General features: G+C 37.0%; 1 protein-coding gene and 1 long non-coding RNA gene across 2 annotated transcripts in view; one reads left to right on the top strand and one right to left on the bottom strand.

Annotated features, from left to right (window-relative positions):
• The window catches only part of LOC143721560 (uncharacterized), a 264,252-nt gene that overhangs the window by 61,083 nt on the left and 182,205 nt on the right, over positions 1-20,964 (bottom strand). The gene's annotated exons all lie outside the window — the stretch shown is intronic.
• hoxb1a (homeobox B1a) lies at positions 8,158-9,966 on the top strand. Its single transcript, XM_077212069.1, has 2 exons — positions 8,158-8,890; positions 9,650-9,966. The coding sequence occupies exons 1-2, from the start codon at positions 8,263-8,265 to the stop codon at positions 9,964-9,966; spliced, it is 945 nt and encodes a 314-aa protein (XP_077068184.1). The 5' UTR covers positions 8,158-8,262.

Below are 20,964 nucleotides of genomic sequence, written 5' to 3'. Positions count from 1 at the left end.
TTCCAACAGCCATGAACTTGAGACCGCCCGTCCAGAGCCTCTTCACGTCATGTCTACCGAGCCAGAGCTTATTCACGTCAACTCTGCCGAACTGTCTTGGAGCTTTTTGCCTTCTTTGTCTTCTTTTGCCTGCACCACACCGTGACAATAAGCAGGGAAATTCAATTATTTAGGGTACATTTCCTGTCCATTAATTATAATTGTTTTTTTTCTAATGAAAACATCTCACACCAATATTTTATGCACTCTGTTTTTAAGTTTGGATAAAATTGTCTTTATGTCCCTTAAATTATTTTTTATAATGTTTGATTTTTGAAATGAGTGGGTTTTGAGTTGAAAATAATGGATAAAAAAAGTCTAGATTATTATTTATTATTCTAGAAATTAATTTCTACAATCTAAATACCTTATAAAAAAAAGATATTTTAAATTGATTTTTCTTTCAAATAAGAAAATATTAAATTTTATTAATGTCCACAAAAATTCTGTCACTATGTTACTAACCAAACACTCCCAGAAAACTATAAAACAGTTTAAGCCAAAACCATGTGACCAGCATCATGTGATGTCATTTTCTTCTCCAGCAACTATTTCAATAATTAAGCTTTGCAACTAGATAGTAGATATACTAAAAACAAATGTTGTTTAGTTGTTGTTTTTTTGCTGATGTGAAATGTACCCAAAACTATAGAAACTAAAATCGTCAAATCTGCATGCATTTTAATTAAAAAATAATTAGCAATTGTATATAACACATTGTCCAACTTCACAAACATATACTTACTCATCTATGTTAGGTAGGTTGGGGCGATGTCATGATTTCTTCAAGTTTTTAAATATTAAAGACCAAATATTAACTGTAACTGCAGATGTATTGTGACAACTTGCCCCATATAGAGTGACAGTATGCTCCACTATAGATTTGGTTGTCTCAAATCAGGACTTCAAATAGACTTCATGAAGATATTTTTAATAAGCCCCACCACTCACTGAGATATGAGTAAAAAGTGACAACTAGTATATTTTAAAAATCTTTAAAAAAATATATATATATATTTTGTAACAGTCAATGTCTTTACTGTCACTTTTTATCAATTTAAGGCAACCTTGCTGCATAAAAGTATTAATTTCTTTAAAACAATAATTTTTTTTTTTTTAAATCGTACTCTGAACTTTTGAATGGTAGTATATCATGGTTTTCCACAAAATACAGCACAGCTGTTTTCAACACTGATAATAATTGAAAAATGTTTCAAGAATCATGTGACACTAAAGACTGGAGGAATGATGCTAAAAATTCAGCTTTGCTATCACAAGAATAAATTACATTTAGAAGAATATTAATATACAAAGCAAATTAAGTTGTAATTATATTTCACAATATAATTTCTTTTTTACTGTTTTTTTTATCAAATAACAACCTTGCTGCAAAGCATGTGGAAAAGACTGTGCAAAGACTATTTTTGAGCTTTTTCTATGGGATCGAAAAGTGCACTGCAATAATGCAATTGTCAGTCTCTTTTAAAAAGTGGGAGATGGAATATCCACTGAGAGAGTGCCTATCGAATTCCATGGCTTTCTGCTCAGACAGCCAACCAATACGGTAAAGAGGTAATGAACAACATATAGAATGTCATGTGACCTCCTGAAAGCTTGGAATAGAAGCAGAGTGCTTTCACCCACAGTGAGCACAGTGTCCTCACTTACGACATGTAAAATTCATAATTTGTTTCGCCTGAATGAGCCACTGAAAGTGTCCCAATCACGCAAAGTAGATTTTTGTTGACATTATACATACTGTATGATGGTTTGTAAATCTGTAGTGATGCAATGATAAGCATATATCAATCATGCTGAATGAGAGATAAGGCCTTCGGATATTTTTTTAATTCAAAAATAAATTCATCATAAAGCAAAAGCCGCAGAGTAAGCAGCCTTACCCTTAGGCCACTCCATGAAGCTGAACATTGTGCAATATTTATATCAATATCTTGCATATCGTAATTACATACAGGCCAAACACTCACAATCGAGCCTAGTTTTAGTTGTGGTATATTTGATTTAATTTGTAGTATTAATCATGTATGGTGTCAGCCATAAATGGATGCCATACATACCAATTCATCTTGTAACGGCAACAGTGGTGACTGTGTGATGAAGAGGCATGTATGACTTATCAATTGCTTAAACAGTCAAACTTGAGCTTTAGGTACTGTGAGCTACAAAATCAGTTGACCCAGTACATCCATCTACATACTTGACCCTTAAACCCCAGCTGTCAAGAAACCAGGCCTGTGATGCAAAATTTTAAACAAAGCATGTAATGCATGTACATCAAAATATCAAATACTGCTTTTTTGGAACAGTGCAAGTTACATCTCTCAATAACTGATGCCATAACCTTTCTTGCATTGTAAAACGTAGGCCTATTTACAGAGCCTTAAAATTTTAATTTAATACATTATTAAATAATTTAATGTTTTGCCTTTACAACAATCTTTTTTTTAAAGATAGATTAGAAATGTGAAAAGTCTTCACACTGTTAGGAGAATAGAGGTCTTTAACATGATAATGCATGTTAAAAGCATGCTACTCATATGAGACCTCATACAGTATATGTCCGTGAACCCCATGACATGAAACTTTAAACCAGTGACTTTATGAAAATGTGTGTGTACCTATCTAGCAAAAGTACTTAAGATTTAGTCACACATGGGCAACCTCCACTTTGCTACTCAACCACCTGGAATGACAACACCTGCCCAGAAAGTTTACATCTGATTTGCATATAGTTGACAAAGAGAGAGTGCCCTGTAAAAGATTTGACAGCGAGAGGTTAATTTTACATAGCTGCATGGTGAGAAATACTAAATAGAATATGTATAATGATGTGATGTGTTGTGTAATGCAAAGATAAAAATAGAAGTGTAACAATGTGTGGATGCTTCACAGCAAAAAAAATATTTTTTTATTTTTATTTTTCAAAACAATATATTTTTCAGTTTATTGCCAAGTAACTTTTTTTTGTTGAGAATTACTCACTAATACCAGCATATTTTGTTTTATTACACTGGCAGATTTACCCACTTGTTTTAAGTATAAACAAGATAAAAACAATCTGCCTCAAGTGAATTTATCTATTGAATTGTATTTGATTTTTTTCTATTTTACAGGAATGCAAGACAGAAATAACTTTTTTTTTGGGGGGGGGGGGGGGGGGGGCTATTGTTTGCAATGGAAAGCTTACATATTGAAGACGGTTGTGATTTTCTTAAGGTGGTGATTAGCTTGAAACGCTTAGTTGAAGAAGATAGATGATATAGATAGATGATAAATAGATAGAATATGCATGATTTGACTGTAAGCATTCTTTTGACGCTAACCTGAACGAGGCCATACACAACAGATTCTGACAGTCTAAACAAGGGTCAACCTATAGACTGTGCTTTGTGGAGACCTTGCATGGCCCTGTTGTCTTAGAATAACAAAGAATGACAAAGAATAACAGCTTGTTTTCACACAAACTCAAATTTTTCTTTCTAGATACGCCTGTATTGCAAAGTATCTGAATCATGTCAGCAGATATTTTGCATAGTTTGTCTAAGAGGACAGTAAGATGAATAATTGTGCCTGCATCTGCTAAAAATCTGATTTATTGAATGCTATGGTAATATGTTTGCAAACTAGCAAATTAAGTGCGCACAGATATTTACACAGAAAATAAGTCGGACGGGACAACTAGAGAGAATTATATACAGTACAGCATGTATTTTAAGGAGAGGGTTCTTGAGTTCTAGCATTCTCATTTGAGCACTTAAGTCGGGTATACTGGCAAAAACCAAACCGATGCCATCGTTTCTACTGCTCCATCACCCATTTGGTTGTTTGCACCAGTGGATTAAGATAAATTACCTGGATCAATTTGGAAGTGAAATTCAGACAATCGGCATGTCCTAAGTTTGTTTATTATACGACGACTTGGATAATTTAGGAGACAAAGCCGATGGCCCATTTAACCTCTGAGTAGCATATGAAAATGAGGGCGTGACTGACTTTGGGTAGGTGTCACCTCTCAAAGGATGGATACATGAGTAAAATCATTTAATTTGTATAGCGATTTTCTTAACACCTCAAGCATTTTACGTGTACAATGGAAATATTTTAATCTCAAACTACATGAATAAATGATGCTGTTGATAATCCAGTGCGAGTCAATGAGTTTACCGCACATCAGCTGCTCAAGTGACGACACGGAGGAAGGGTTGGAGGGTGAACGAAATGAGCCAGCTATAGAACTGAGGATATTAAAAGGCCTGGGCTGAGGAACTGTGAGTTAAATAGTAAAATTAATTAGTAACAAGATGTCATCTATGGTGTTAAGGTTAACACGTGTAGCTAAATGTACAAGCTCTCAATGTTGAGCACATGGTGTGGAATAAAGAAGGAAAACTAGGCTATTTGAATGGCTTAAAGGGGCCATTCATTATGCAAGTTAATGACTTGGTCATGCAAAAAAAAAAAAAAAAAAAAGTTGTTGATGGGAGGTCCATTATGCTCTGCTCCAATTTTAGGTTTTGCCTAGCAAAATAGGGAAAGAACTGCCAGAGTGTATAAATTGAGGAAGAAAAAATATGTTTTAAGGTTTTGTATACTGTAAAATCTAACATTGTCCTTACTAACCATTGTTTAGTTATCTTTACTTAATCTCCAATAATGTGTTGAATTTACTTAAAAAAATTTAGTAATCTGTACTGTTTGCATGCTATGCCTTCATTACTCAGAAAACCCTATTAAACATTACTTGACTGGTTTGAGTACCATTTTGCCAAAGCAAAAAAAAAAACAGAAACAAAAAAACAGGCGGGGCAAATGGTTTTTCATGCAGGGCAATTCTTAATAGACTTTTCACTCATTTCTTCCACTTCTGCAGTCATCGTTCTTCTTGCATACGCTCATTTTCCAGTCATCTTGAATGTTATTGTCAATACAACTAAACATTTTGGAAGAACGTCACACAAGTTGACTTCTTAAATTCATGTTGATTTCCTAAAATTTCTCACCATTATTGTAATTGTTCCCTTTGGTTGGGCACTTGGAACTTCATTTATATTATTGTGATTCTCTTCCAATTGATGCAGTGATGCAACATGAAATCACAGTTATTTGATTTCAAAGGAAGTGGAGTAATACACATTACATATATTTATACTTAAATTATTTCCATGTTCTCAATGAATGTATTAATGATGTATAACATAACTGTATTTCATGTTTAATAATGATCTTTTAACATTTTAATTGCTAACACTTATAGCATAATCTTTTAATTTGGTTGTTATAATCCCTCTATATTTGTGACAATATGTTGCAATATTGCTTGAGTCACACACAGACTTCAACATTCAGCATGCAAACCACAACAAGTTGTTTTTAGTTAATTTAATTAATTAGACCATTACAATTTTATCTGCTGTCTCTTGTCAGTATAACCCCTATAACGATAGCAAATACAATTTTAATAGTAAAATAAAGCCAAAAATGGTCAAACAAAGCGATTAATTTATTCACTCTGGGAGTACACTTCCTCAGATCACAGATAGAATTAAGTAGACAAAACTTAGATAGATTAAGTAAGAAGAACTTGACGTAATTAAGTTATTCTTACTTAATTAAATTAAGGCAAGGAGTTTGCACAATTTAATTAAGTAAACTGAACTAATTAGTTTTTACGGTGTATATGTATTAAACAGCATAGCAATGATCATACATCATTCACAGCTGTTACATGACATTACATAAGGTGGGGTATCATCGCATACGTTTGCCTACGTTTCGCTGGTTAATGTATTGCAGTGATTTCAGTCAAACAATCTTCACGGTTCAGAAACATTAAGCACGTGACATGTGCATTCGACCAAGCCATGGCTATGCTACAACTAAATCAAAGTTAAACGACATATATTAAGGATATTCCTGAGTTACAGAGTTTTTTAAAATTATTATCCAGAACTGAAATGTTATGCAAATCGAGCCACTGGGAAAAATCCTGCCAGATGACCGCAAGACATCGGTCTCGTGACTATTTACAATACAGTAACATATAGGCTAATATTAAGAATAATAAAGGTAAAGCAAGACTCCGTTCATGTTTAAATCATCAACAGTTATTTTTTCTCCTCAGTTTAGTTTATAGCTGTTAGAGTTTTAATACTCACTTAGAATACATCTAGCGAGCCGCGAGCGTGCGCTTTTTCTGCGTCAGAAGAACGTTTAAGCTTATGCAAATGGACTAGTTGATAATAGTTCAGATTTAATACTAAATTACTTAAACATTAAATAAATTAAATTTATGACAATTTATTTATCAATACTGTATCAACTCTATACGTAATAAAAGGCTAATAATAAACACTGCCAGTGTCAAATTAACATTGCCAATTACATAGGCTAAACAATGTTTTGCTGTGTAATTATAATAATAATTAATATTTATAAAATTCATACATTTTAATGCCTCTTTTTCTATTTTAACAACTGTTAACGGAGTCTCCTTTATGAGTTTTTGATCTTGTATATTTTGAAAAGGAAAAAGAAAAACATTTTCAGTCACAATTCATTTATCTCACATCTATTTCAAAATCTTGGCGTCATTATTGCTTGATACACATATACACATATACACATCCAAACTTGCAAATTCATAAATTTGTAGATGTTTTGTGAGGTCATAAAAGTAATTGTTATATATATAGTATTCAAGACTCAAGTTCCTATTTATTCTCGTCAAAAGACATTAGCAAGAGTCGTTAAATCTTAATCATTCGTTTGTGATAAGTGGAAACATAAACTGCTGTTTGTTTTGGTAGGCTATGTTTGCCTTGCTCGTGATGACGTTGGTACTCGCCTGTATAAAACACTGTAACCAATCAATTGATGTATTCGTTTAAAACAAAGGGACCTGAAGCCTCAATGACTCTTGAGTGTAGGACAGAGCAGCAACAGTACTTAAAAAACGGCTTAAAGTAGTTTGGAATCGTGGGCTGCGTAACTAGACAATCACTTGGCACGTGAATCGACAGATAACAAATCGCTGTGGGCGTTATATTGTTACTCTTTCTTGTACCACCATGTACTAATGAGCAAATATATTCAAACTTCTTCAGTCCCCCTATATTGAGCGTGGGCTTTATATGAAGAGGAAGACTTGCTCAGCATTGTCATCTTAATTAATTATTAGCTTCTCTCTTCTCCTGCTGTCCACCAACGCCTGTAAGCTATCCATGTTCCATGACGCACTCATTAGTTTGACGTATAACCCTAAAGTTTGGGAGATTCGGTTTAGAACGCGTGATTTATATAATCTTACAATTTTAAAACTAAAGTTACAAACTGTAAATACTATATTTTACACTTTGACCAGCAGTTGAAAAAAAATCGAGTTGCACAATTCAAGGCAGCAAAGCGTTTCCACAGCACATCACTCGTTTCCACAGGCAGAGAGACAGAAAAATAACTCGTTGACGTTCCTTTCCTGCTTGTTTGGACTCAACAGAAGGCTCGCTGTCGACCTAATTTCGTTTAGGTAACAGATCAGTTCGGTGATTTAATTAGACGGGTCCAAAGCCAACCAGGACTGATCTGCGAACCGTGGCGTCACTTCCAATTCGAGTGTTAAACAGATTTCCGTTCTAAACACACATAATGAACTCTGCGTTCGGCGAGTCTTAAAGGCAACAGCGAGCATTACTCTTATTAAATAGGACAATCGAGATCACAAAGGCCTACTTCAGAACATTACAGTAGGAAGATAACGCATTCTTCACTAATCTCGCGCGATTAAAACTAGAAACTAAATGCAGATGGTAAGTAAAGAGATGAGAGGAAGGCCTAAATCTCAATGCAAAAGTCTGAAACGTTCTTTCTTTATTTCTCTTTCTCTCATTCGGAGAGCCTTTCACGCAGGGTTTGACATATTCTAGCTGTTATCAGATTGATGGGCTAGTTTGATTGAAGTGGCTTTGTCATGCAAATGTCAAGCGCGTGATGGATGGTCGCCGTGCGCTGACAAACTTCTGGAGGTCCCCTCACCATTGGCGCCGTGACGTCTCACGTGACCAGCAGCTGAGGTAAAGATGTGTTATAGGGAAGCACGAGCAAATACTCAAGAGGTAAGCATTTCCCCCCTTCCGCATGCCTGTTACGAGCTTGCAGGACAGGAGGCTCTCCCGATCTCTCAGGTTGACCCTCCGCCATTAATAGCGCATGGAAAATTCCAGAATGAACTCTTTCTTAGAGTACACAATTTGTAACCGTGGGACGAACGCCTACTCGCCCAAGGCTGGATACCACCACACGGACCAGGCGTTCTCGGGCCCCTTCCTCACCGGACACGCAAGTGACAGCTATAACGCTGATGGACGACTTTACGTAGGGGGGAGCAACCAGCCAGCAACAGCACAACATCAGCACCAGAGCGGCGTTTACGTGCATCACCAGCACCAAACGCATCAGAGTGGCATTGGCGTCACCTACGGTGGCACGGGGACTAGTTATGGGACCCAGGCCTGCGCCAACCCGGACTATGCTCAACATCAGTATTTCATAAACCCTGAGCAGGATGGGATGTATTATCACTCATCGGGGTTTTCTACATCAAATGTCGGTCCTCACTATGGGTCCATGGCTGGTGCCTACTGCGGAGCGCAGGGAGCCGTTCCAGCCGCACCTTATCAGCATCATGGGTGCGAAGGCCAGGACCACCAGCGAGGCTACTCACAAGGCACCTATGCCGACTTATCGGCCTCCCAAGAGAGGGAGACTGACACGGATCTGTCGCCACCTGGAAAGACATTCGATTGGATGAAAGTCAAAAGGAACCCTCCAAAAACAGGTGGATTGAATTGGCTATTTGAAGCAAATATTTAGTGCTGTACACTCAAACCGACAGAAATAATGCCTTACATAAAGCGAATGACTTTTCAGATCTACATAACCAAAGTATAACACATTATACACAAATTAGAAACGTTTTACCCAAGATATCTAAAAATGAAATGCATTTTAAAAACGGGCCTGTTCATTTCAGTTTCAACCCGTGTCCCCCTGCGTTAATGCATCAAACGTATGCTTTCGTTCGCCATAGTAAATGCAATAGCACTGTTATCTTTAGCTTGTCCCAGTTCTCGCTGCGCAACGTTCGTTTTTGTTGGCCTCCAATGTGTTCTTAAGCTTCCCTTTCCTGTCCCAGTCCTGTTTGCCTCACAACGATTTAGTGCACCAACTTTTACGCAAAGGGGCCACCATTTTGACATATTGTACAAATTGAGTGGTCATAAAGCCATCTTTGGGGAGTATTGAATTGCATGTATTCCATATACTCCGTTATGAGTTCTTTCAAAATTGATAAGTAGACAGGGGAATTATGGTAAGGTCAGCAAAAGTTTGCAATAGCCTACCGAATAACTTGTTGAACTGCAATTTAAATCGTCACATCTAATTAAGGATAATAACAACCAGCACGCGCACTGATGATTGTTGTTGGCGTTTTTTATATATAAATATAAGGCAATTCATTTTGATCATTATTTATTTATCTGTATTCAATTGTTTGACAAACAGTCATGTAACCATCCTTTCATTTTCCTCGCAGCTAAAGTGGCCGAATACGGACTGGGACCGCAAAACACAATTCGGACAAATTTCACAACCAAGCAACTCACAGAGCTCGAGAAAGAGTTTCACTTCAGCAAGTATCTCACGCGAGCGCGGCGAGTCGAAATCGCTGCCACGCTAGAGCTGAACGAGACACAGGTTAAGATATGGTTTCAGAACCGCCGAATGAAGCAGAAGAAACGAGAGAAGGAGGGACTCGCGCCTGCTTCATCCACCCTGTCTAAAGACCTCGAGGATCACTCTGATCACTCAACTTCAACATCTCCTGGAGCTTCTCCAAGTCCGGATTCCTAACAGAGGACAATAACTTTGGGTGCATTGAACAGCAGATTCGAAATATATCGTATAGTCTATTAATTTAAGCATTCCAAAATGTGCCGGAAAGACTTTCTCGAGTTCTTTTATTATAGGACCATTGTTTTTTAGGAAACTGGAAAAAAGTGAAAAGCAAAGAGACTTTTAGCACAACAATGGACATATTACACCGTTTGCAAGAACACCATTTCCAAAACTCATTGGAAATGTTTGTGTGTGTTATACAGGGTATTTGTACAATGATGATGAATATGCACTTTCACTATGTTTACAAGTCTCTGAACGAACCTAACTGACTTTACAGGGAGCTTACTGTGTTGTCAAAATATGTATTGATTTTTTTGTTGCGTTTATGATGATTTATATGATGTACAAATTGTATATAGGCCTACCTGAGTCTTGTGGATTGTATCTTATAAGGGTTTTCGGACTCCTTGCACTATGCGTTTACAGGGTAGGCCTTTACTGAACACCAGCACAATTTACCGGAACACATGAACGATTCCCTCTCAATGTGCACTGTGATATTCCATTACTAGTTAATTTACAGCGAGAAATAATTAATACTGTGTTGCCAGTCAGGCATATTTTACTACATAAAATTGGATACTGAACATGTGACATGCGCCTTGGGAAAGTTCCATTCCGTTTTTTAGAACAAAAGGACAATGCAGGGTGATACCTTTTTTTTATTAAAACATTTACAGAATTAGATTTTTTAGCCTAGTATTTTTTATGCGCAGACGAGCTGAGTTTTATTAGTTTCTGTCTGCATGATTCCGTAATCTAAATGTCTCAATCAAATGTTTCTGTCAGTTCTTTATCTACCTCAAATAAAAACAATATTTTACTGAACCAGACTCTAGATTACATATATTTGCGTGTGTAAATAATATAATAAAAATATAAAAAGAAACCAAAGAATTAAAAATTTTTAGTAGCTATGGAGTAAATGATGACATGGGTTTTTAACAGCCCTTCTCTTCACTTGGAGGGTGAGAAAGCGACCACCAGTCAGTAGTGTTATAGGATGCTCGGAGCACGGCACGGAACGGAATGTTGGTGAGCAATCAGGGTGGTTCACGATGACCTTTTTACCTCATTGCGCTTCTGGGATATCTAAACATACAAACAGACTCGCTCACTGAGTGGTTTAGGGGTGGCACAAATAGCACTGAGCCTGAGCAAATTAAAAGAAAGACATGCTTTCAAGAAACGAAACCGAATTGTGGGTGGCGCATTTGAGTTATCGAGTTTTGTTATGAATTGACTTCTTACTTGCCTAACACATTGATTCAAAACCATAAATCTTTAGAATAGTCGTTTACAAGAATTTCATTAGCTATCATTCACGAGTGCTTATTGCTTAACAACAAATTAAGTATTATTAAAATGGGAAAAAATATCGACAATTAACATTATAGCACTGTAATTCGGTTGCTAAAACATTATTGTAATTGACAAAGACATATTAAGACATTAAAGTCACTGCAAAAAAAAATAATAAAAAAATCTGTAAGATTTAAACTTGTGCAATGACAGACAAGTTTGGTTTTTGCAATAGTGGTAGCATTAGGTCCACTTCAGAGGAAGACTGCCGGGTTGCAGTGGCATTCACGCACACCAGCTCATTGGGTGCTTCCGTTAATGAAACGCATGGCCTATATGCGTTTCATTAACGGAAGCACCCAGTGAGCTGGTGTTTGTGGCAAGAACGACAACATACTGGCTTCTGCAACAACGCTAAAGGAAAGATATATCATTAGAATAGTTTTTTTTGCCTCATATGATTCACGATATCCTTAATATTACGAAAGAAAGTCGTTTCCTTTATCCCATAAAAATATCATTTTGTATTTTATGAGCTAATGATTAGCCTATCTACAAAATATACGTGATCTACTCATAACGAGCTGGTTCAACTATATCAATACAGAGGAAATAAAGACGATACAGCAATCTATATAATTGGCTCTGGACCATCTGCTGGTGCAGATTTCATTCACGCTGTTCAGGACGTTTGTCCTGTAGCCCCCTGAACGGGCCTTTGATCCGGCCGCTACCCCCGCGGTCAACCTCCCTGCTCTGCATTGAAACGTAAAGTGATGCTTACAGTAGGGGGTTTAAATAGAGGTCACCGTTAACTTTACCTGAACTCTTTACCCCCCCCCCCCCCCCCCCAAAAAAAAAGACTGCAAATAGACGAGTCTCTGACTTCACTGTCCCATAGCAAGACGATGTTACATTAACCAACATTTGAAAAGCAAAATTCTTGTAACCTATAACATTATCAATTTTTTTTAATTATAGTCGATTCGTTTCAGTCGTTTTTTTGTTAGACTAACTATTTGTAATCCCTCATATTAATATGGCTACTTAATATGTAGGCTATTGAGATTTGTGTAGACTTGTTGCCCATTGCAAATTATGGTTTTAAATACAATATCCACAGGATTTGTTGAGGACTGTCATGAAGACTGGACATACATTATTCATTATTAATGGGTATAACCTAATTTCGAGTCACTGCTCATTGTAATTTTTTTTATCTGAAATCTCATTGAGCATCACATAACCATCTGCTTTCTATCAATGCTCTATATAGCCAGACTTTAGTTCAAATTATACACATCAGACTTAGGGAACTTTTTTTTTAGAAAACAAAGTTCGGTTTACTTTTGTGCCACCTCAAAAACACAAGCAGAGCAAAGCAGGTGAGCGAGAGAGGGCAAACTCCGGTGAAAGAACTGGGGGAATGAACTCTGAGCTGGAGGGTGCTGACAAGTGCTAGAGAACTAGTGGAGGGGGGTCGGAAAGGTTTGGGGGTCGTTTTTCGAACATTTAAGGAAACGAGTTTGCCTAACTTTCCCCCCCTTGTTCTCTCTCTCTTGTGGCCTCACCTCTTCCCCAAAGTTTACGCGGTCTTGACAGTTACATTTCATCCACGACCCTCTGACGGACTACCCCAATATTTGCTCAGGCGGACAGGTTTGCCCTGGGCCTTGCCTCAAACATCCCCTGACTGCTTCTCCCCTGGCCTCGGTTCACCCAGAGTTCAGGCCCAAATTAATACTCGAAATAGGCAGGTTAGCTTGTCAGGAGCTGCGGACGGGTTTCCATCTCGCCGGGGTCACGCACAGGTCTTGAGCCGCGAGCACCGTTCTGGGGCTTCACTTATAGTCTCTCTAGATTTTTTTTGCTGTTCACCCGTGTCTTCCCTCTCCCCCGGTCAGCACCTTTCATTTAACCATCTTTTCAGCAAACTGTAAATACATGCTTTTTTATAAGAGAGAAAGAAAAAGAAAAAGAAAACCCAAGAAAGACTTTCGATTCAGAACCAATTTGGAGTCCTGGCCTTTGATATATAGCTTAATCGCTATTTTCGTGAATTAGCTACAGAAAACAAGTGGCAGAATGTCGCAAAAACATATTGACATATATTAGGATATATATTTTTAAAATATTTTCTAATAAGATTCTGAATGGTTTTAATTTTTCTTTTTACATTACACAAACACGGTTATAAAGTAAAAGCGTTTAAAATGGCAGGTAAATTAACGAAAAATGAACAAATTATCCAGATAGATATACACAATTCACACAGAAAAACTCAAAACATCAGGAATTTTCATATTTAAAAACATATTTGGAGTAAACTGAAGATGATTTACATTTGACGTGACAATGTGGGTTAGTTTACTTTGCAATATCCAAATCTCCATGCTCACATTAAATTATTTATGAGGGCACCCGAGATACATTTTTTTTCTTTTCAATTTTGCGTGGTCTGTTTTTAATTTAAAATACTACTTTAGCTACTGTAACTTATTCAACTACTTTCAATTGCATTTGAAAAATAGATTATTGTTATTGTGATGATTATTATTAGTATTATTTACAATTGTTCGTGATAAATGTAGCATTGATATTTTAGCTGAAACATTACTCTTCTGAATAGCTAGGAAAAACTTTATAAAACAGCATTTAAAGCTTAAATTCAGTCTTAGTTTAACAGTACCAATTATTTCTAAATAAAAATCGAATTTTATTTGCTCAATTAGCCTATTATTATTTTAATTGTTTACAATAAGAATACAATAATCATTACCAGTCACGTTGTTATTATTATCATTATATATGGGTTTGACACTAGAACATCGCGTAAAGATATTACAGCGCATCATTGAACTCTGCGCAAAGTTTCGTGAAAGTTGCCCTGTAGTTAAATATGGTGTAAGACCAATTTAAAAAAAACAAAAACGCTTTTCTTCACAATCCATCAAAAGTGGAAAGGAGCGCAACCCACTCAGCAGGCCGTCAGGGTTCATACAACTGAATGTGTTAAAAAACGCCGGTGAACTTATCATGACCCTGCGCTGACCAGACGCACAAGAACACCCTAAAATTAAGGATTCTGACGAAAGTTGCGTAATTTTTTATCTGGATTAAAAAAAACAACGCGTTAATACGAAACTCCTCAGTAACGTGGAATTATTAATAGACTAAATTTACGGAAATATATTATTAGATTTAACAACTTCACTTATGCCAACAAATTCTCCAATTTACCTGCGTTAAAACACAACAAGCTACTTTTTAGAATATAATAATAATAATAATAATAATAAGCTACATGTCGAATAATCGTTCTGGAATGTTTTTTTTTTAATCACATGAATAAATAAAACCAATTTTTTTTTAACATGAACGATAATGGGTTCTACCCGTTTCAAAACTGGTGGAAACAGGATTGAGGACATCTATTCTGCTTCTTCTCACATTCTTGGGTGAATTCAGAGCAAAAGGTTATCTGAGAGAAAAATTCCTCCCTCACGCTTGAGGAAGGCCAGAGAAAAGGCCAGCAGGCCACCAAACAGAAGCAGAGGAATCTTCTAACAGGTTACACAATGCTGAACAAATTTACAAACTCTTTTATATGGACGCTGCATTTATAAAATTGCGAATTTGATAAAATATTAACTTTATAGGCTGTAATAAAGTTATCGTTCCATATATTTAACTATATTACGAGCCAAATTATGGATTTAATATGTTGTTGTGACGCAACTAATTCTTTGTTTAGATTCCAGTGTCAAGCGCGCGCAAAGATTACCTTAAAACAGATTTATGAATGTTTAGTTAATTCGGGATTCGTTTTATTTGACTAACATCTAAGAATCAGATGTTTGTTATAAGCGTATCTGAGGTAGGAATTTGCGTCAATTTTGATGTTATTTTGCATGATTCCCCAGCCCCATTTTTCTATTCTGTCTTGTTTCCTTTGCATGCGGTATCCGAATCTAGTTAGATTACAAGAGTAGCCCTACATCCCATGTCTTTTACACAGTCTGAGTGTTGAATGAGACCTGCACAATAGCCCAGTTTGCATACAAACACAGCATGTTGTCACCGAGGTATTTATATCTCAAATGGAGATTAGAGTTGCTACCTCTCCCTCTCTCTCTCTCTCTCTCTCTCTCTCTCTCTCTCTCTCACACACACACACACACACACACACACACACACACACACACGTTTAGTAGTTTACTGTAATTTACAGCTGATCTAAGTTATTCCTCACAAACAAATTGGACATTTGTGTAGTCAAACAGTGACATAAAGCAAAAGTCTGACAGGTTTGTTGGTATCCATGACGATTGTTTTTTCTATCATCCACTTCTTTTCTCCAAAAATAACACACACATTCTGTTAGTCATTCTTTCCCTCTGCCTGTGTTTGTTATCACTGTATTTAACAGCCAGAACACAACCTGAGATCAGGATTACATGTGCCTGTGTGTGTCAGCGTGTTTTAATTGGTAATCAAATGGTGAATCAGTCAGAAACTGATGCCTGTGTGAAACTGATGACAGTGTGAAGATGGACAAAGGCTTAGTCTCGTATAACAGGCCAGAAAGACATTTCTAAAAGAGGACATGGTGAAGAATCTCCTGGGCCAGGGGTGTCCAAACTCAGTCCTGGAGGGGCACTGTCCTGCAGAGTTTAGCTCCAACATCCCATGATTGGCTGGTTCAGGAATGTTTAATTGAGGTTGGAGCTGAACTCTGCCGGAGCAGAATTGGACACCCCTGTCCCAGGCTGTGCCAGTTAAAACACTGTCTTGCTAGGGAACAAACAGTGGCATTCAGAGTTATTGATTTAGTAAAAAAAAAAAGAAAAAAGAAAATTCCAAAATATGTTAAAGTCACTATGAAAACAAAATGGATAACTCCTATTTTTTATAGATTTATCCGTACACATAATTCATGCACCTTCGTAATCTTTAATCAAAATAACTTCCCCTGTCTCTTGCAGCATGTTCTCTTCTCTGATGATGTGTTTACTGACACGAGGGCAGGGCAACCTGTCACTCACATGACATCACAGCAATAGCAAACCACAACCATCAGTCAATTCCTGACAGACAAAATCAAGTATCGCCCTACATTTTTTCTTGTTTGAGAAGCCGTTTTACTTGTATTTACATCACAACAGTAGAGAAAAGACTGTTGCAACTTCCGTTTCATGCCGACTTTAATGTTTGTGCGCATTCCAGGATTTCAAATTCAAGACTCATGGAGGCCTTCCTTTCATCAGAGACATGTGCAACTCTTCAGAGCTGTCAGAAACCAGAGCAGGGGGTTCAAGAGGCAGCGACTCAAGATTATTTTTGTGTGTGTCTGCACAGGTGTGTGTGGGTCCAGAGATCAGAGGTCTGGATGAGATGGTGCGGACAGGACGGACACGTGGAACATTTAAACCAAACCAGAGACTGATGACCAAGGATATAGTGTTTGTGTGAGGGGGACTTCTCATTTTCAGATGCTCTGACATTCAGTATGTAGGAGTGTATTTTTGTATATGAGATAGTGATGACCTGAAGACAGGATGGAAACCCAATCTCAAACAGGACCTGGCTTCGGTCCAAGTATATGCTCTTCTTAAAATTGTGTAGACATCATTACTTGTCCATCACAGCAGTTCATTGCAAGGGCACACCAGCAGCCTTTGACCTTCCACCACATATACACTCACACAAAATTGCATCTTGTGCTGAACTACAGTAGGGCTAGTGCAGGAGCATGTGAACGCACAACTATCCAAACCAGTCATGTTTTTAGCACAACCAATCGAAAACCAGCTTGGTGTTTAAAAGTAATCAGAGACTCAAGGTTACACAGGCACCTCACTGTCAGCTCAACAAGACACTCCATGTGACACCAAAGGTCAAAAGTGTTTTTCCCCTCCCTCCATCCTTATTTCACCCCTACCCCCACTGAAACATTACAATATGTGGTACGCTGCTGACAAAAGTTGTTATATATGTGTGTATGACTCAAGATGTGTGTCGAGGTCCTGGGAGTGTGAATAACTTAATCCAAAGAACAGCTGTAGCTTATTATGTAGCTCTAATTTAAAATGATGTTTGTGTTCATTAAATCTCGAAGCGGTATATTTTCAAAACTCACTGTAAAAGGCACAAAATGACTATAACTACACTATTATACACAAAGTCATTGCTTTTTCCCTTACAGCAATACACAATCTTAAAAATAAAGGTTCCAAAAGAGGATTTTCGTATAGCGCCCTGCCATAGAAGAACCATTTTTGGTTCCCCAGAGAACAGTTCTTAAACCAACCCTTTCTTTTACTTGGTGTAAAGAACATTTTAATAATCTGAAGAACCTTTATCCACGAACCTTATGTGCAATGGAAAGGTTCCATGGATGTTCTCATTTCTTCATGGAACCATTGGATCATGCTCTATATTGACAAATTGCAAATACTCACACACTTCAAACGTATATATTATAAACAATTGAGGTTACCATCCGAGATAAAATTGCAACTAGAAATTCTTTACGCTTGATTATCCAATTGTAAATGTTATCTAGACTTGGCAAACACTATAAATAATCAAACCAGTTACATTTTTTATATTTAAGTAAATGATTAATTGATTTACCACCAAGATTAGTGGGGGATCCCCCTTTTTTAATATTATAAAAAAAAAATATTTTACACTTGGAAAATGTAAAGTAAGGGCATTATGAAAAGGCATTTAAAATAAAGATAGGTGAAGAATTAGGTGTGGTTAAAAAGTTACTTTTGATGTCAATTAAAAATATCCTTAAATGATTGAAAAACTTCATTTCTAATGATCTGATGGCAAATAAGCACTAAATGATATTAACTTACAAACATTTAAAAATAGTACAAAAGCAAATTAAATAAGTTTTAAACACTAAATATTGAATTTGACTAGCCATTTTCAGAGCAATTAAAAAAAGCAAGCTGATAGACAAACACACATGTGACTGCACATCAGTTCAATTCTATATTATTGCTTATGGTGATTATTAATCAATCAATTGTGGAATGTTCATGTTTATAACACATAATGTCTAATTTCGTTTGCCTTGATGCTGTTCATTAGACCTCTCTCTGTCTCCCTCCCTCATCTTCTTCCTGAACGTGCCTGTATTACCCTACTGGAAGTGTGATGAACTGTAGTTCTGCAAAAAAGCTCTTGCCTGGATGTCAGGAAAGGGAGGGGTTACCCACACATACTCATTCTTTCTCTTCATGAGCTAATCAGGTGAAATCCAATTAAGTTTGGTAAAATCAAGGCATTAAAAATTTACATGAAGAAAGGCAGAAAAAGATGGATTAAAATTCGGAATATTTTCTACATCCTATAAAACAGAGTCTCATTTGTGCATATGCATGTGCCGCTTTACATTTCACATGCTGTGATGTTCTTGGCAGTCGGCCTGCTATGTCTGGGGTTCACAGCAGCAGAGTGAAGCCAGGTTAATGTCACTCTGGGATCGGCTCATATGGTCTAAGGGAGGTTCCAGTTGAGAGCTCAGATTTACTTTAGTCTCCCACAGCCTGGATCTCAATGACAGCTAACCTCTGACTGAACTCTCCCTCACACACACACACACACACACACACACACACACACACACACACACACACACACACACACACACACACACACACACACACACACACACACACACACACACACACACACACACACACACACACACACACTGCACTGACATTATCCAGCTATAATGTGCAGACTTTATAATTTTCATGGCTTGAAATACACAATTGTCATGTCTGAAACATTGGAGCTGTATAGAAGTATATAATATCTCATACAATCAACTAAGATTTGGGCAAAAATTAATCAAATACACTTCAGAGGCAACCCAAGCTTTTAACAATACTAACACAATCTCAGCACCAGCCTGAGGGAACACAGTGTGTCCGTTCATTTCAAAAATCCAGTCTCTAATCTGATTGGCTGTCTTTACGCAACTTCCTATAGGGCACTTTTTTTTTTTAATCAGCCCGTATAGAAAAGCAAGTCATCTTTAGAAGGTCTTGGGTTGATGCAATGAGCACCTTTGAAGAACAACCAATCATAGGATTTGCCAAAGTTTGCCACAACATATTTGAATCAAATAAAGCATGTGAAAGATGACCATGAAGCATTTTATGTTATTTGTACAGATAGTCATAGACTGACTTTGCATTAAAGAGTTTCCCCCCCATATCAGTATATTTTGTATATGTAGATATAACCCATGAGGTTATTCATTAACATTAATGCTTTAAGTCTCATGAATGAACAATGAAGAACAATAATTAATATTGTTCACTGTTAATTTATGTTTGTTCATTATTTATACATGTTCATTTAATACACACTCACATAAGACATAATTCACACACATATACACAATATATATTTAAAAAATATATTTCAGAGCTGCCCATAAACAGCACATAAAAGCAAAACAAACATGGTCAGACATGTCAGTCTGAGAGCCTCTTCCCGTCTAAGTGGGTGGTTCTTGGCCAGACTAAGCTTCTTGGACTAGTCAGAAGTCTGGCTGTGCAAGACTTATAAACTATAGTGTGGTATGGCCCTTATCTGAAATATGTGGCTCCATTTTTTTTCTTGTGTTTGGCCCTCTACCAGCTCCACTAATGAACTCTGACACAGAGCTCCGTCCAGAGGCCTTCACCATCCCTTGCCTCAGCAGTGTCCAGCCCACACAGTTCACTCAGGTGAGCCCCATGGTGCAGCTCTGCCTTGGGGACACACATGCCACCATTTATCAACAGGAGAGCCCAGGGCAGCCACAGGCCACAGACCCCCCCACCCCCCCAGGAGATAGTCAACTCCAGAATTATTGGCAGCCTTGTTAAATATTGCGGAAAAGGTGGCTGTGAAAATAAATCTACATTGTTTATCCTTTTGTTCTTTTATTCAAAAAAATCCACAGTATTCTAAACTATAATTGAAGTACAACAATGGAAAGTGTGTGTGTGTGGGTGGGTGGGGGGTGGACGGGGTGAAATAATTTATTTTCCTCATTGTGAAATAAATGTTTTTCTCCAGTTCACATTGGCCACAATTATTGGCACCCAATTATTGCGACGTCCTTTTGCCAACATATCAGCTAGATAAGAGTTTTTTTCCTATAATGCCTGATGAGTTTGGAGAACACCTGACAAGAGATCAGAGACCATTCCTCCATACAGAATCTCTCCAGATCCTTCAGATTCACAGCTCCATGTTACTGCTTCTTCTCTCCGGTTCAGCCCACTCATTTTCTATATAAGATTTTCTAGGGTGCTAATAATTGTGGTGCCAAAAGTGATAATTTTGTCATCATTTACTCACCTTCACTTCGTTCCAAACCTGTATGACTTATTTTCTACTGCAGAACAAAAAACAAACATAGTTTAAGAAATGTCTGTTTTTATTTTGCCTTTATTTTTACTATCCCTTTAAACATTAACATAGTCATATACAATAACTGGCAACATTACGACTTAAACACAATATAAAAAAACATTTTGATTAACCTGAATAATTTCATATTTAGAGAAAGCATTTTTTTTTATTAGGATATGGATTTTTAAAATAATGAAACATTTGTTCATCTCA

The sequence above is a fragment of the Siphateles boraxobius genome, unplaced genomic scaffold (assembly GCF_051911475.1).
Source record: "Siphateles boraxobius isolate OS27281-9 unplaced genomic scaffold, OSU_SipBor_1 66, whole genome shotgun sequence".
Taxonomy (NCBI): domain Eukaryota; kingdom Metazoa; phylum Chordata; class Actinopteri; order Cypriniformes; family Leuciscidae; genus Siphateles; species Siphateles boraxobius.
The sequence above is the reverse complement of the archived record's forward strand: the minus strand, read 5'-3'. Positions and strand labels throughout refer to the sequence as shown.

Bases quoted from the DNA above. Each gene is read 5' to 3' on its own strand.
- hoxb1a (XM_077212069.1), top strand. From the start codon at position 8,263: ATGGAAAATTCCAGAATGAACTCTTTCTTAGAGTACACAATTTGTAAC. The intron at 8,891-9,649 runs GTGGATTGAATT...TTTTCCTCGCAG, and splicing joins AAGGAACCCTCCAAAAACAG to CTAAAGTGGCCGAATACGGA.